At 38.6% G+C, this 17,359-nt stretch overlaps 1 protein-coding gene across 17 annotated transcripts in view; it reads right to left on the bottom strand.

The window, feature by feature from the left end:
* AFDN (afadin, adherens junction formation factor) overlaps positions 1-17,359 on the bottom strand; it is a 210,140-nt gene that overhangs the window by 64,885 nt on the left and 127,896 nt on the right. For 10 of the 17 annotated variants that reach the window (XR_012902768.1, XM_075924647.1, XM_075924645.1 and 7 more), the window contains exons 14-19: positions 16,670-16,875; positions 12,928-12,948; positions 12,019-12,164; positions 8,225-8,319; positions 3,238-3,503; positions 2,585-2,728 (exon numbers count right to left, since the gene is read on the bottom strand). Coding sequence is in view for 16 of the 17 variants with exons in the window: in XM_075924647.1 (XP_075780762.1) it covers positions 2,585-2,728; positions 3,238-3,503; positions 8,225-8,319; positions 12,019-12,164; positions 12,928-12,948; positions 16,670-16,875 (878 nt within the window). In the remaining variant the exon portion in view is untranslated. The remainder of the gene's footprint in view (positions 1-2,584; positions 2,729-3,237; positions 3,504-8,224; positions 8,320-12,018; positions 12,165-12,927; positions 12,949-16,669; positions 16,876-17,359) is intronic. The other 7 variants (XM_075924660.1, XM_075924659.1, XM_075924658.1 and 4 more) reach the window with 1 other exon arrangement.

Here is a 17,359-nt window from a genome sequence, read left to right as displayed (position 1 = left end):
TTAATAGTAATGATAATCCTGAGAACAGCTGAAAGTGTGACTCCTTACTAAGCCTGGATGACCAGGTAGCATCAATACATAAAAATGTCTTTTCTCTTCCAGCTACCTAGCAACTGAAGTCCTTTCCTCAAGGATCCACGCATTTGTCACCTCCAGGCTGAATTACTTATTTAATTCACTGTATCTAAAGATGAATATCAAGATGGTGTACAGGCTTCAGCTGGTACCTGTGCTTGCCAGCCTTCTCCATGATTTAAGTCATCATGAGCACATCAGGATGATACTTCAGTCCCTATACTAGTTTAGGATCTAACTCCAGTTCTAAATTATACAGCAAATTTTGCTTTATGATCTATTTGACAGATCACAAAGCCCAAGACAAAACTCATGAGAATAAGGGCAAAGGATTCTCGGTTAAGAAGATCCTGATAGGGAATAAACTTTTAGAGAAGAAGCAAATCCAGAATTTGATTGTCTTTAGGTATTACATTTTTTTTAAGAATGACATTAAAAACAATGAAACACTCCCCACATAAAAAAGCCCCTCATCAGCCAATAAAGAGATGCTGATCCAAATCAACCTTAAAAACAAAAAGACAAAAATCAAAGCCCAACCCTAAGCATATTTTCACCCAAAAAGGGGAAAATGACAGACATTTCATGAAATCCATTAGAAACTTTGCTATTGCTATCGATTTTACATGGAAGGCACACAGATACTATAGTGATGGGCAGTAGTATAAGACTATATTCAAGATAGATGGCACCATTAGAGATTAAAATATTGCTCTTTCAAAGTAATGTCTGGTCTATTTTAAAAAGTTAAGTTTATCCAATTATTGCTCAGGAGTGTGAAAAATGCACGCTCCCCTGAGCAAGATATTTAAACTGACCCAACACCAGATGTAGATAGCACTTGGATCACAGAATAATTCTTCCTTCAACCTAGCTACCACTCTTAGGAAGATTACCTATGCTAAAAAGAGAAAAAACTCCCATCAGTGTAAGCAGTTTGTACACTGAAAAGCTACGGCAGAGGTGCTATTGACAAGCATCTGATCTGGATATACAATTAAGAGAACAGAGCTTTATGAAAGCATGAACTGAAATAGAGGCTACAGCTTTTGCAAATGTCTCACAGGCTGCATAGCTTTAGTGAGCGAGGAGGATTCAGGATCAAGGACTGATTTGCATTACTCAATAACCCACAGCCTGGAAGATCTCAAAAGTAGGGCCCTAAACAGATGCTGGCTCTAAAACACAAGAAACAAACATACAATCTTATATCTGAAAAAATCCTAACTCCTCCAGGTCTTCCAAATATCTAGGTGAGTTCAGAACAACTTGGATCCTCTTCTGTTAGAATCTAGGGCCTCTTCTCAGACTTTAGGGGTATGACCAGATGTACCCAGTCTTCCCTATTGTAAATTCACATATGTAGGACACCACTATGAAGTAGCTAACAGCAAAGTTTTTTTTTTTTAATAGCAAACTATTATTAATGCAAAGACAACAATTTAATCAATTTTCTTCGAGTCTCTAACAGCAAATGAATGAATAAAATGAATGAATCTGGCCTGTAAAACTGGTAGATTAAATTAAGCTATGTTTTGCAATAGAATATGGAAAATAGTATTTATTGTCAAATTTAGGCCATATTCACAGGATTTGAATTGGCGAACATTTAAAATTATACTACAGAATCAGTTCTGCCATATTTACTAAGACTTTACAATGGCTATCTTGTGATTTATGATTTATTTTCAGATCTCAGAGTATGTCTATGCTATGGTTGGGATATGTGATTCCCAGCACAGGCAGATAAATTTGGGGCTAGCTCAGCTTGAGTTAGCACACTAAAAATAGCAATGTGAATGTTGTGCCACATATGGACAGCAGGTTGGGCAATTGCTATTCTTAGCTATTTCTCGGCTACTTTTAGTGTGCTGCAGCTAGCACAAGCAGATCTAGCTCAACACTGTCTACCCAGTGCTGGAAATCAAACCTGGCAGCAGCAGTATTAACATACCCTTAGTATTGTGTGCGCGCACACAAAATCAGAGTTGCTATTGGGCAAGATTTATAACAGATTTTTCAAGCAATTGTGTGACAACCTTAGATCTGGTTCAGTAAGCAAAAAGACTGTATGTATCTCCCATCTGAAGGTGTTTCCAATAGCCTGTTCTATAGAAATGACTCAGATTAAGAATTTCTACCTACTCTTTAAAGAAAACAAAATATTTCTTCCATTCATTTAAATTCTTCGTTAAAGATTTTTAACACTATTTCTTACTACATCTATAAAAGTGATATTCAATCAATGCACTATTTTACAAGGCAAGTGGTGATTAAACTCTATATGTAACCCACACACTTAGTGAGGCACTTAGACCACTTACAGAGAGAGAGAACAACAAGAGAGCTCTACAGCCTAAGCTGAGAAGCAGTTGGCTTTTAGCTCAAGCAGTAGCAGCAATGTCTACCAAGCAGTAAACTCCAGAGGTTCCAGGTTCAAAGCTGCCTGGTGGAAGATACCTATAGCCAAGGTATTCCGCCCAGAAATGGTAAACAAACATATACTTACTGTTGGGATAAATGGTTCATCTGGAGCACAGTGATAATTCTGCAATAATGCCTGTAGTTGTAGAGAGTTCAACTTAAAGCAGGTACTGTTAATATTTGGAATGTCATCATGTGAATACTTATCCATGGTAAGTAGTGTAGTTGCCTAAAAAAAAACCCACACCGGAAACTTAATTATAATTTAACATAACCATAGCCCTTATATATTTCAGTTTCTATTCCTCTACAAGGAAGGCAGAGCAGGGGATACCATGCAGCAAGAAGCCAGAATTGCTGCAGTGATGTAAACTTCATTTTTTAAATTTCTCTTCTACAACACAAGTACTCTGCCTCTAGGTTCAGGAACCAAGGGAACCTTAAATTAGGTAACAAGCTTAGTTTGCATGCATACAGTAGCTGGAAATTAATCAAACTTCTTGTATTGGGGGAGAAACTGATTTAAATTGCTTGGGGGGAAAACACACCCAGATAGGTACATCATTTAGTGAAAATGAAATTACTAATATACAGAGACATTTTTACAAAATCACACACACTGAACTAGGGTTTTAGAATATATTTAAACAAGTTACATCATGCTGGATTGTTGGGGGGGAAAAAGCCACACACTTACAAGGAGTACATGTTTTACTGAGACCCCAAAACAGTATTCACCTGCACTATCCTGCTTAAGTGGCAATCAGCAGCCAATTCTAGACCCTGTTTTTCTGCCCATGCCTCGATATGGCCCAACTGCTGACGGATGATGGCTCCCCAATAATGTGAACACAATCCTGAATCTGGGTCAGTAACCAATCTATTAAAAAGCCACATGTTGATAAAGTGAAAGAGCTGGGAGAAGAGCTGTATAGTCAGTGCAGCATTCACTCTACATCGTCGCAACAGGGACATAGCTCCAGTTAGTGTATGCAAGACATCATCTACAGAGACAAAGAAGAATGTATTAGTACAAATTAGTATTTATGGTTCAACAAAAAGTAAGTTGAGGCATCCAGTTTGAATTTAATATTGGTATTAGGTACTATTACATGAATTATGAAAGACAAATTAGAACACCGTTCCAGAATGACACCTACACACTTGATATTTATTCCAGAATATATTTCAAGAATTTAACTGATAAAAATCTGTTTTAAAAATTAAGATTTAAGTGAATAAAGTTGAATTTTTATGGCTTTTTATAAGGTGTTCAAGTACAGAAACCAACTAATTATACATTTTAGATTCCAACACAAAATAAATACATTAAAATTCTTATAAAGTTAGAGTTCTTATGCACAGAATACATTTTAGCTATATCATACTAGTAATAATTAACATGCACTTTTTCAGAAGACAAATAATTATTGGTTTTTCCACTTCTAACAGAATATAGCCACGGATTATAGTGTAAGCTCAAGTTAATACATGGCACAAGGTAGTTAAAATTACCTAAAATGTACTCTCGTTCACAAATGCCTATGTTTAAATTAAATTCTAGTTCAACCTTTCTACCACTACATTATATAATAGACACGTTGCACTCCTACTAGCTTTAATTCAAGCAGGTAACTTGCTAGAGATTTCCTGATAAAGAAGTCTATTAATACTCTGTAATGCATGTTTAGTTTTTCAAATGAAGAAACTATCACTAATGCTCAAAGATGGCGGTGGTGGTTGTTTGGAGAGGTGTGTGGGTTTTTTTTTTTTTTAACATACATATGGACTAACTAGAACGTCAAGTTCTTATTAAATAAACTAGCTATATTTTTCATCTTGTCTCAAACATTTAAAAGTACTGCGATTGACAAAATGAGGTCCAGGTACAGTGGTAGAACTAATAGGGCTCCACTGACAACTCCAACAGGGGGGTGAACCATAGTCATTTCAGAGCCAGAAACATTACATCTTCTCCATCCCTGTCTCTCTTCAGCAGGACCTTGTGAACCAGCAGTATTGGGAGAAACACATACATTAGCTACTCTCCCCTCCCCATGAATCATGAACACATCTGTTCAGGAATGAACAGAACACATTGCTCTTCTTGTTTACCCTGATGGTGAATAAGTCTAGTCAGGAAAACTCCCATCTCAGGAAAACTGAACGGATAACATCTGTTCTGATGGACTACTCGTGTGCAAGAAACGTTAGGCTTAGACTGTTAGGCCAGGTTGTTCCGCAAATCTGGTAAGTATTGGGCCTTGAGGTGAATGGAGTGTGCTATGCAGACGTGCGAAAGATGTAGGGCTTCTTGGCAGGAAGTGTATGACCTCGCTCCCCCTTGTCTGTTTATGTAAAACATGGCACTGGTGTTGTTTGTCAATACTACCATACACTGTCCCTGAATTTAGGGCTGGAAAACCCGGAAGATTAGTGGGAGATGGATGTTTGAAAGACTCCCACGCACGCTTTGTGAAGGTCCACCTACCAGTTGCAAAATGGTGAACACATTGTTGGGAATTGGACTTGACTCTTTCAGACAAAGGCTACCACAACCTCCATGCTTTTGGTGAACATGCACAGGGCGGTGGACAGGCCACATCCGAGAACTGTAAACAGAATATGGTTGCGGTTCACCATGAATCTGAGATATTGCCTATGTGCTGGGAGAACTGCGATGTGAAAGTGTGTGTCTTTCATATTGAAGGGGGCATATCAGTCGCCCGGATCCAATAAAAGGATAATGCTAGCTAGGGATACCATGCAGAATTTCAGCCTCTTCATGTATTGGTTGAGGCCTCTTAAATGTAATATGGGCCTCAGACCACTCTCGGCCTTGTGGATTCGGACATATCAGGAGTAAAACCCTTTGCCTCTTACATTATGAGGGGCCTCTTAAACCGTGCCTAGTTTAGGAGCTATTGCATTTCCTTTATAAGGAGTTGCTCATGGTGGCGGGGGTGGGGGAGTGTGACTGAAGAGGGACAGGGAAGGGAGTTAGGAGAACTGAAAGGAATATCTCACAACACCAACTGTGCTTAAAACCCGTAAGTCTGATATAATATGCATGGTCTCATATCACAAGTGGAAGAGTCATTTCAGAAAGCATGGATGTGGATCCTGGGTTAGACCTGGTACGCTGTCCTTGAGTGCACTTTCAAAACCCTTGTTTGGGGCCTGTAGCAGACTTGACGGAGTTATAGCCCTGTTCTACAGGCTGATTAGAAGACTTGCACCTCTTTCTGTTCTAATGACATTCCTGTCTGGGCCTCAGTGTATATCTGATGTGACGGCTGTAGCCTAAATGGTTCCTTTGAGGGAATGGAGTACATATACCAAGTGATTTCATAGTAGCTTTTGAGTCCTTCAGTGAGCGGAGCTTAAAACTTGTTTCCTCCAAAAATAGATCCTTCCCTTCAAATAGGAGGTTTTAGAGGGTTCTCTGGACCTCTGGTAATAGCCCAGAAGCCTGAAGCCAGGAGGCCCACCACATGACTATCCCTGAGGGCAAGGTCCTGGCTGCTTAGTCAGCCAAATCAAGTGAGGCTTGCAGTGAAGTTCTGATAACAGTCTTACCCTTTTAAATGAACAATGAAACATATGCTTATCACTTCTAGGATGCTATCTACTGAGGATAGCCTTTTGGTTGGCTATTCTTAGTTGAAGACCATCTGCTACACAAATCTTCCTACCAAAGAGGTCTAATATTTTGGCCTCTTTGGCTTTGGGGTCTGGCACTTGCTGGCTTTGCCTCTTTTGTTCACTTCAGATACGATCAGCAAAGTAGGATAAGTGTAGGAAAAAACAGGAATTTGTACCCCCTAGAGAAAACCAAGTTTCTTTCTATCTCCTTAGCCAGAGGGGGCAATGAAGCTGTGTTTGCCACAACATATTGTTCACCAGTATAGTCTTTATAATTGATAAAGCTATCCTAGAAGGTCCCTCTGGCACTAAGATATCCACTCTGGGATACTCAGTTCTTGGACCTCCACCACCTGCTAATTTAAGTTGCAGACCACTCAGAGATCTTCATAGGCTTTATGGTCTATTGATGGAGGCCCAATAGTGCAGATGCATGCCACCACTTCATCTAGCAATATGCAGAATCGGGCTCTGAAGTCACCCCAGTGTCCATGGACTCCTCCAGAGGTCTAGGGACCATAGCTTTTAGGGCTTATGAAGCTCAGGCATCCCTTGACAATCTGGAACAGTGGTGAGTCAAGGCCACTGACCTAGATCCCCTGGATGCACTGACTGATAAGCCTATGGTGTGCAGAAAGGCCACTGTGGATATCAGGGCACCAATTTTTCCCATCTGTGCCTGCTGGTATGGCTTCTGCTAAAATATTGCAAGGCACATCTGATTCAGAACCAGATGGAAATGACCGTAGGGGTGCTGATGAGCCCAGAGCCTGTAGAGAGTTGACAGTGGTACTGGAGAATGGTGCCTAGATGACTAAGATGATTATCATATGCGGGACTGAGAAAAATGCCATTTGCTTGGCACCAGATTTTAGGCTGAGGGCCAGGAAGATAGCTTTCTAACCACTCAGTGCTGGCAAGTCCAAGTGTCTGAGGGGAGACAGATCCATTCCTGTGTCAGTCCAGTGACATGGGTTGCCTCAGCATAGCAGGCTTGCCCTTGGATTGAGGTACTCTAGGCAGCATTGGTGACTTCTCCTGCAGAGCCCGCACCAAACTCTGAGATCTCTATGAGGGTCTCTCACTACCTCATGGGTATCCAGAGTGGATGGGGAGTTTATAACCTCCACCGGACTCTGGTTCCCTGGGGAAGTGTGCCTGCATCGACGCCGGAGTCGTCAACTAGTCATGCTGGCCTGGCCTTAGGTAAGCCTGCCCACTAATTATTGGTTTTACAATGGAAAACTACTAAGTGTTTGAATAGATAATGAAACAAAAAGTACTAAACTAGCTAAGGCAACAGAGGCTTGCTGATGAAAGACAGATACGAAGTTCCAATGCCACCACAGACAGTAAGAAGGAACTGAAGGGGGTCAGGATAGTCATGGTATATAAAGGCCTTCCATCTTCTTATCCAAAATATCTAAACTTTATATTTTAGAAGAATGTTAAGTGTTTTTGTTCAAGTCTAACAGTATATTATTTAATAATTTTGTTAGTGGAAGACATACCAAGTAATACAGGGTGGACCCCCCTAGGGATGTAAGTAACTAGTCGACTATCCCATAACCATAAGCCACCACTTATGGGATAGTCGACTAGTTGCTTCTCCCCCCCCCCCCCCACCTTGCTGTCTCTTTTACGAAGCATAACTCCTTTTTGCGCTACAGCTATTGTGCAAAAAGGCAAGTGTGGATGCTCTAGGGGGGTTTCTTGCACCCTATAGAAAAAGCACAGGTGCTCTGATGGCCATTCTGTGAATGGCATCAGAGCTTTCTTGCACAAGAGCATCCATGCAGTGCAGACGCTCTCTTGTGCTCCGAGGTGTGAACGTGCTTTTGCACAAGAAGTTTTTGCGCAAAAAATCTTGCACAAAAGGCTTCTTGTGCAAGAAGCATGTAGTGTAGACTTAGCCATAGAGTCTAGTCTACTATCCATATGTAATGAATTTAAACAACTAAAGCTTTAGTGAGACCATTTAACTTTCTCATCAATGGTAAAAACAGACCAGCTCAATCCATTAACAGCAGCTATAATCTGTTCACTAAATAGCAAGACAAAAAGTTCAAGCAACTCTAACCTATTTTAGGTCTTTGAAGATTATTTTCATCTGGATCATCAAGGAATGCTGGCATGTAATTGTTAAGCTCTGACTGAAGACAGTGAACTAAATATCTGAAAAAGAACAGAGTTTAGATTTTCCATTATTACAAATTTTGCTTGACTTATATGGAATCTGTTATCCAGAACATATATTAGAACCCCATATACATTATTTAAATCTGGAGCTATTAGTAGCAATAATAGCTTACATTATTAGGAAACAGGTGCAAATATGGTTCCTATTCTGTAGAGTTGCCCTAATGCAATTTTGGAAGTCATGCACATGTCAATTATTCATGTTATTTTGTAAGCAAAGTACCACAATTTACTGTAAAAGTCATAAAATGCCTAATACTGTCATTAGCATAAGACTGAATCTGAACCAATATGCTTCTTGAAATGATACATGTGACCAAGCGCTAACACCTCCTTTCTAGAAACATGCAACCAGTAATTCACCATTAAGAAGATTCTTTGGACATTTGAAACTGAATCTTTGAAATATTCATTTTGTGAATGTCATGAATTAATTTTTATCAGAGAGAGCTTTTGTCAGGCCAAAACGGACCCATAATTTAGTGTTTTGTGAAAGTGACCCTCACACAACGTTTTTTATTTTTTGTTTAATTCCAGTGGAAATACTGTAAAACAACAATAGCTCCGTCAGTATTTGTAATCTAAACATTCTAGCACTGAGCTAGCGTAAGAGAACCTACATTTCGTAGGTTTTTTTTAAATCTTGCTTATTTTTTGCATTTCACTCAACTTGGAGAGAGAGAAAAGTAATTTAATTTTAAAACTTTTAGTTTAATATTAATGACTTTTTTCTGGATATTGTTTTGCAGAGTTTTTCATTCATAACATTTGTGTGTGTTGCGGAATGCTAAAATTCAAACCCAACTAGTTGATTGGAATCAAGCTGTAATATTTTCCTCAAGTCTTTACGTAATGACTTTTATGGCTTCCTTCAATAAAGCTTTGAGGAAAGTTTTACTTCCCTACCTTGCTGTTCCATCTTAACACATTTCTAATTATGTAAAGTACCTGATTTTAAAAATCTCATTGCAAATAATTTCAACAAATTCTGGTAGACTTTTTGATCATGCAACTAAATAAATACTTTCAGAGCAGACTTTTTAACCTTGTAATATGTTATATAGTTGGACAAGGCTAAGAAAGCATATACACTATACTCCATATTTCCCACATGAGAAGTGGGTAAATTCTGTTCACCTGCACGTATCCTCAACTACACTACTGATTTTGTGTTCATGTGTCATAAATGAAAAAGCAAATTTTTAAGTTATGTGAAGTTGGTACTAGTCTTCTGGCAGCTTAGAAGTTACAATGTGATGATAAAAGATATATTCAAAAGATGGTGACTGTGTGAATAACTGTTAGAATCAGTTTAGCTACAAAACAAATACATTGCCATCCACAGTCATAAAAAACTGTATAATGTACAAGCTAATGTGTGACGAAGACAGCAAATGATTTGGAAGATTGCATTTCAAACCAGTAACACATAACACTGATCTAGGAGAAGTTCTACCCTGACTGAACTTTCAATCACTAAGTAACTTATGTTTAACATCAAGTTGCACAGTTGATTGTTGTAAGTTGCTATTCTGATCCTAATTACTTTCTTGTAGTAATTGCTATATGAAAAGAATATTCTGTGTGGATTCATTTTCATGGGTCTGACATTCTTGCCCACAAATTAAGAGACTATACTAGGTAATGACAGAGTTTGGAATCCCACAATTAAGGTCTTATTCCACAACAAAATACACATATATTCTCACTTTTTAGCCCCAGGCCATCAGCCCATTCCCATCCCATTCCCATCCCCTTTTAAATTAAATCATGTGGTGCATCACTACCTGATCTGCTACATATCCCTTCATAACCCTAAAGACAATCTTAAGAAACAGAAGCCCTGTATTCCAAATTAAAGCTTGAATATTTAACACTCTCGTAAATTGTGTCTTATTATTTGGTGCTGAACCTTGAAAACTCATTAAGACCGTATCTACACTCCAAGATTATCTGAGCAACTATCTTAAACAAATCCTCAATATCAAATGTCCAGAAATGTAGAGGGGAAAAAAAATCAAATTACTTCGTAGACAGATGAAACAAAAATACATACTACAAATGTAGTAAGACTAAGGCCTAAAACATTAGTCTATGTAGCTTAGGCCTGGTTAGAGGCCTAAGGCCTAGCTAACAATGGACGAAACATGGCTAACAAAGCAAAGCTAAGCTGTGAGCAAGAGGCAGTCCCCTGCTAACAGAACTTGGCATGAACAGGGCTGAGTACGCAAAACACTAACTGGTAATAGGCCCAGGTGTAGAATAGTAATTGGTACTGGTCATAAGTTGAAAGCTAGTGGTACCACCAGTTCATTAAAAAAGACCTTGGTACACACTCCCCACAGATACAAACCCATGTTCAGGAAAGCATCTAAAATGACAGTATAATGGATAGAGATCTAATCAAACCGCGAGGTACAGGTTGATGAGTGGTATCTAAGTAGCGTCAGAGGGTGGTAACCTGACATGTCAGCAGTGATGCGTAACTTGTTTGTACCTGTATATAAAATGGTATCTTGGGGGGCAATCTTTGGATGACCTATTGAGTCATTCCATTGTTACGAATGCGTAGCAGTTCAGTAGAGACTTCTGACAATTATTACTGTCCTTCACTTAACAATAAACCTGGCCATCCACCTTCGATCCTTATCTGATTTGTGGTCTTTGGGGGCTTTCTTGGGGTCTGCTGTGGAGACTAAGTGCACAAGTCCACACAGCACACATTACTGAGAACACACGCAAGCAGCCTTCTGGTTATCATCATCAATGGAGCCAGAGACCTGTGAGGACTCCTCAGCAGTAAATCCTGACTCCTCCTGACTAACAGCAGGAAATTATAGAATGAAATAGCTCCAGCTATTATTATAGGCTAATACAATGCATAGCTGCTACAGATTGAACCTCTCTGGTCTGGCAATATCTGTAGTTGGGCATGATTTTAGTTAGACAGATGTCCACTTATGGGTGTGATCAAGTTTATAGTCCCCATCAAGTTTGTGTACAGCCACCAGTCCTGGCTCTCAATGTTCAGTACTGTTATTTATCCCTAATTTATCCCTAAATGTCTTATAAGAGCCCAGAAAGCACTGGAAGTGTAGGTAATGCTGCTAGACAATATTGACCTCCCATAGTTTGGCAAAATTCTCTGTTTCAGCACTGGTCAGGTCCCAATGGTGCCAGACTAGAGAGATTCAACCTGTACTGATTAATCCACAAACAACCTAATTAGGGATTAAGCAATGTGACTGAAGGTGTTACCATTATACTTGTTTCTGACATTTTGGTAAATAACTTTGGTATTTCAAAATTTCCATGATCAGATGTATAAAAATTGGCTAGCTACCATACCCGATTATAAAGAATATGCATACTGGTTTAAACAAACTTAGTTAGTGCCTGACCACTCAGGACAAGATCTCTCTAAGAATTTGCTTAGCAAGGAACACAACAAAGAAATGCAGTTTACATTTTCTACTACTATCACCATGAAATAACTAACAGAACGGAGTGCCTGTCTACTATTCATGTGTTGAAACTGTTAAAAAAAAATGCAACTAAAGAATCATGACATATATAACTTGAAAAAAAATGCAGAGTACTTTCCAAAAGTATAGCTATAAAGCTTAATACTTCCACATAGCAAATACAAAAAACCCAATATTCTAGTGCCCTTACTTGAAAGCCATTTGAACCAAATGTGCCAAAACGTCCTGCGCATCTAAAGTAATTCGGCTAAGGTCGCGGTCTTGTTTAATGAAGTTGAGCAATTCAGATGCATTTGCCATCCAAAAGGCAAGTGCCCCAGCAATATTCTTCTGCTTCTATAAATAAAAAAAACAAGTAGCAAACAATACAGGGCAGGTCCTTTCTGATCAGAAATTATTAGATTAAGAGCTCCACAGATAGACCAGCACATTTCCCATTTCAAACATACCTCAGATACCAGATATCTGCAAAATATTTTTCTATATATAACAAATGATAATACTGCAATTATTCCAACTGCAATTATTCCAACAAATAAACTACATTGTAAATATATACAGTATATTCAAAATTCTGTCCAGTAGCCATTAGTGAAATCAATGGAATAATGGCATTAGCATCTAGTTATGCAATGCTGAAAGCTTAGCTGTATGCATTATCTGGTAATCTGCGTGTGCAGAAGCTCCTATTTGCTGTTACCCACTGCCACCCTGATACTGCTAGTCACTGGCTTTGACACCAAGCAACTCCGTATCGAGTACTGATCTATCTCACCATCTCCCGACCACAAATGCCAGGCTAGGCAACCTCAGATGAGATCCAAAGAATAGGAACCACAGACAAAAAAAAATAAATAAAGGGAAGAAAAAGAACTTTGGTCATTTCATATTCACACTGAAGTGCATTAAGCAGAAATTATGGAATGCCGATAAAGGTTGCACAGTCAAAAAGAATTTTAGTACTGCATGTTCCAGTTGCTGAATGAGTGTTATGAACTGTTCAGTCCAGCTGTTTGAGTATTGTATTTGACATGGAAGCAGCATGAGAAACTGAGCTAAGCCAATATAGCTAGGATCAGTTCCCAGCAGTATATCCTACCTGATCAACCTGGTCTACCTCCTGGAGAAAAACGGACGAAGGAAATCAAACAGAACAGAAGAAAGAAACTTGTGAACAATCATGGTAGTTTTAGAAATCAAACACTAAATATGAAGGTATAACACTTAGGTTAACAGATACACCTAAAAAATTTCATTAGTAGCTGTGATACAACTGAGACCACTTATATTTTATGTGGACCAGTAATACAACAGCAAAGAACCAGAGTACCAATCTGGGGTACTTAGTTCAAGGAATGCCCTTGAGCCTGCTGGCTGTTTCAGAGTCAGCACACCACAGACTTTCTGTAGAGCATTCCCCAAGTCACTCTGTAGCAGCATGAATACTAATTCCAGAGCTACTTGCCCACACTACTGAAATGAAGACAATGTACAAACACAAACAGGGACAAAAGGAAAATTAAAAAATAAAATACAAAGGGTGAACAGATTAATACATGATTTTCAATTTAAAACAATGCTTTGGGTTTTTTTTAATAAAAATATTGAGTCACGTAAAAGTTCGGCAACCTACACTACATTCTGACTTCTACTTTAATTCATAAAGATGTATTAAGATGAATAAATTGTCAATTGACAAAAAAGGTCTTATCTCATATTTTATTTCTAAAAGTGTTGATTGACATTCCAATAGAATTTCAGTTAGAATTGGCAAATTGTCCCCAACAGAACTCTGAACTGGCTTATGACCAGTAGTTATCTACAAAAGGAGATATTCTCACCGAAAGCAGACATTTAGAAATCTTGGAGGGCCAATAACACAATACAATGACTTCAGACCAGCAACAGACATAAAAACAGGTTTGTTTATAAAATAATTAAAGTAGGTTGCTAGAGCACTATTCCAATATAGACTACTTCATTACTCAACTTTTTCAGATGCTTCCATAAAATTACTCCTTATCACATGAAATCTTTATCTTTTGTGCTGTTCATCATTCCTACCACCAAAGATTGTGAAAATACTTCACAAAATAATTAAGAGTAGCAGCATTTGGAAATTATACTAGATGACTTAAGTGTCTCTACAATTCTGATGAGAAAAAACAAAATCAGAATTGTGACACGTATCTCCTCTTTTCAATCTCTGGCACAGATGTTTATGTGCTTTCCTCCTCTATCTCCTCTCCAGTGATCTCATCCCATCTACCTTGCATGTCCCACTCATCAATTCCATTTAACTTTCTCCTTAACTTCTCCTCAAGCTCTTCCCTTCACAATACAAGCCTGGCTGTAGTCTTTCCCCTTCTAAAAGCCCTCCACTTTTTACTCCACTTGCCTAACTACTGTCCCATCTCCCTTATTCCCTTTACTTGTTAGCTCTCTGTACACACACACTCCAAAGTGACTCTCCTTCAACTGCTCTCTGTATGGTCCTCCAACCCAGCTTCCACCAATGGCTCCAATGAACATTTCCTGGCCAAAACTCTGACTTAGCATATTTTGTCTTTATCCACCTTAGCATGCCAGCCACCTTCATTACAATTTATCGTGCTCAACCTGAAATCGTGTCTCCCACTTGGTTACCATGACTGTCCTTTCCTGGTAGTTCTCTCTCTGTAATCACTCGTTCAGAGGATTAGCCTCATCCTTTCCTGTGTGTGTGTTGGGGGGAAGGGAGGAAGGTGTTCCACAGGGCTCAGTCCTGGATTCACTCTTCTCCCTTCAGACTGTCTCCAAGTGATCTCATTCAGAATTTCAACTATCATCTCTATGCTAATGTGTCTTAAATTTACCTCTCCGCTCCTGACTTGCCTCATTCTGCCAAAACTAAAGTGCTACCGTTTCCCTGACTCCTCATGGATGTCTAGCCATCAACTTACACTCAACATGAAGCTCTTCATCTTTGCCTCTCAAACCCTCACCCTGCCTCTCCTTTCTCAGTCACTGTGGAAAACAGTATCATCTTCTCTGGGCATAATCTTTGACTCAGGCCTCTCCGAAGATGTTCACATCCAGACTATATCTGAAGCCTACCACTTCATCCTGCACAACGTGTAAGATCAAGCCTTTCCTCTCCAGTTATGCAGCCAAATCTCTTATCTAGGATCTCCTTATTTCTTTCTTATCTGTTACAACATCCTCCTTTATGGCCAAGAGGAATCCCCTCTTTGTCTACCTATATTCATTCAAAATTCTGCTGAAAAGAATTTTCCTGGCTCACCACTTCAATCATCACTAACTCTCTCAACTTGCTACCCCCTCACCACATCAAACTGTCTTCACTTTTATGGCTTCTCAGCATCTATGACTGCCCCATTTATTATCCCTTATTATTTTGAGATATGAGCCTCTTCTGCATTCTTCACATGTTAAGTCTTGATTTCCTTTTATACAAATTCTTACAAATGATACTACACTTTCTCCAATGTCACCTTATGCATGGGAGGAACATTTTGTAAACATCTGCAAAGCCACTTCAGTTTTCTCCTCTCTTCTTAAAACTCTTCTCTACTGCAATGCCCAGGGCTCAACAAATAATGCAATCTACTCGCCGTGGCGAGTAGATTGCAACCCGGAAGAGCCAGGTTCAGGCGATCTGCACATGCGCAGATCGCCGGACAGCGCAGCTGGCGAGCGGAGCTCCCCGCAGTTCGGCGAGCCCTGGCAATGCCTATAAAATGTTTAACAGTAGGTTTGCTGTAACCAAGGTTTTCAAGCTGACCAGCACAGTTTTGTTATGTTCCCTCTGTTTTATCTACCTGTTCATACTTTTACAGGGATTATGTCTCTTTGTTATATGTTTGTACAATGCCTAGCACAATGGGACCCTGAGTCTGTAGGCACCCCAGAAATACATACATGATATATAATAATTGATTCATTGATAATTTTAAAGAGAACTCATATAAGCTTTATGTATTATAAAGAACATGGATTTTGATGCTCCCACTGAGAAAAATCTGCAACTGATCAGTTAGTGCTATTAACAACACATGAAATATAACTACGCTCTCAGAGCATTATGGGAAAATTAAATACTGTAGAAGTATATTGGAGACAATACAAGATATTCCTACTGTGGATCTGGTCCTATATTCTTTGTAAAAGCAAAAATGCTAAAGGCTTCAGTGGGATTTTTGTAAGAAATTAAGGAACGTATTTCATACTATACACTACAATTTTTATCCTAATATTTCTTAGTGCAAGACATATCTGTATCAGCATACTTGAGAAAACAAACAGCAATACTGAATGCTGTATTATCATGCTGTGCTATCTCTGTGTGTATGTAGTAAGAGAAAAAGGATCAAAGTTCAATAATTACATTCTTTTTTTAAAAATTAAGCATTTTCTATACCACATTTAGTGGATCAATATCAATCATTAGTAAAAAACAATTACAATAAACATCATAATTGCTTAAGGATCAAAAATACGTAATGGGAAAAACTATTTTAGAACTGTTTGGGATGTGGTGAGGTTTTTTTTGGTTTGCTATGAAGAATGGGACAACAAGGTGGGGATGAAAAAAAAAATCTTACTCTAACCATGTAGGTATTCATCAGCCACAAATTTCTCCCAAGGGAATGTAGTTTAGCACCTCACAAGAAAAAAAAATCTTTACAAGAGAAATATATTACAGGCTGATACTCTACAGGAAACTTTCAGTGAAACCCTAGAGCAGGGGGAAAAAAAACCTTTTCCAAATATATTTAAGTTATAGCCTACAATGTTTGCATTTTACATACTTTTGGCTTGTCTCTGCAGATCAAACTCACCTGTATAACTCCTTCCATCATGCTCACCATCTTGTTGACTATTGCAATGACTTTGTGAGTACGCTCAGTAGGACTGATGTCAGGTCTGTACTGGTTTGACAATACATACCGACATGTCATGTACAAAACATAAGTAGGTGATAATTTAAAATGAACAGTTGAGCTGTTGGTATAATTAATAATGGCAGATAAGAAGGCATCTTCAGCTGTGGAAACAAAAACATATATCACCAAAGGAGAGGAAGAATAAAATAAAATTTCATAAAGCAAAGTAATATGATGGGTTTCTTCTGTTTTTTGGGTTTTTTTTAGCACATATGTTCCTATTTGTCTCAACTATGTACAGTACTACAATTACTAAGGTACAACAAAACAACTGGCTACAAGTAGAAAATTATGTAAGAGGAAATGGCTCAACATTATTTCCCATTTATGTACAGTAGAACCTCAGAGTTACAAACACCAGAATTATGATCTGACTACTAAACCACACCCCTCATTTGCAACCAAAACCATGCAGTGATATTAAAAAAAAAATGTACAGACAAGTACTCTATTAAACATACACCACTAAAAAGGTAAAGGGAAAGCTTAAAAAAGATTTGACAACATAAGGAAACTGTGCATGTTGCATTTAAAATTAAGATGGTTAAAAGCAGAATTTTTCTTCTCCATTGCAAAGTTGTATTA

This window comes from Pelodiscus sinensis, chromosome 3 (genome assembly GCF_049634645.1).
Source record: "Pelodiscus sinensis isolate JC-2024 chromosome 3, ASM4963464v1, whole genome shotgun sequence".
NCBI lineage: Eukaryota > Metazoa > Chordata > Testudines > Trionychidae > Pelodiscus > Pelodiscus sinensis.
This window is presented reverse-complemented; position numbering and strand designations above follow the sequence as displayed.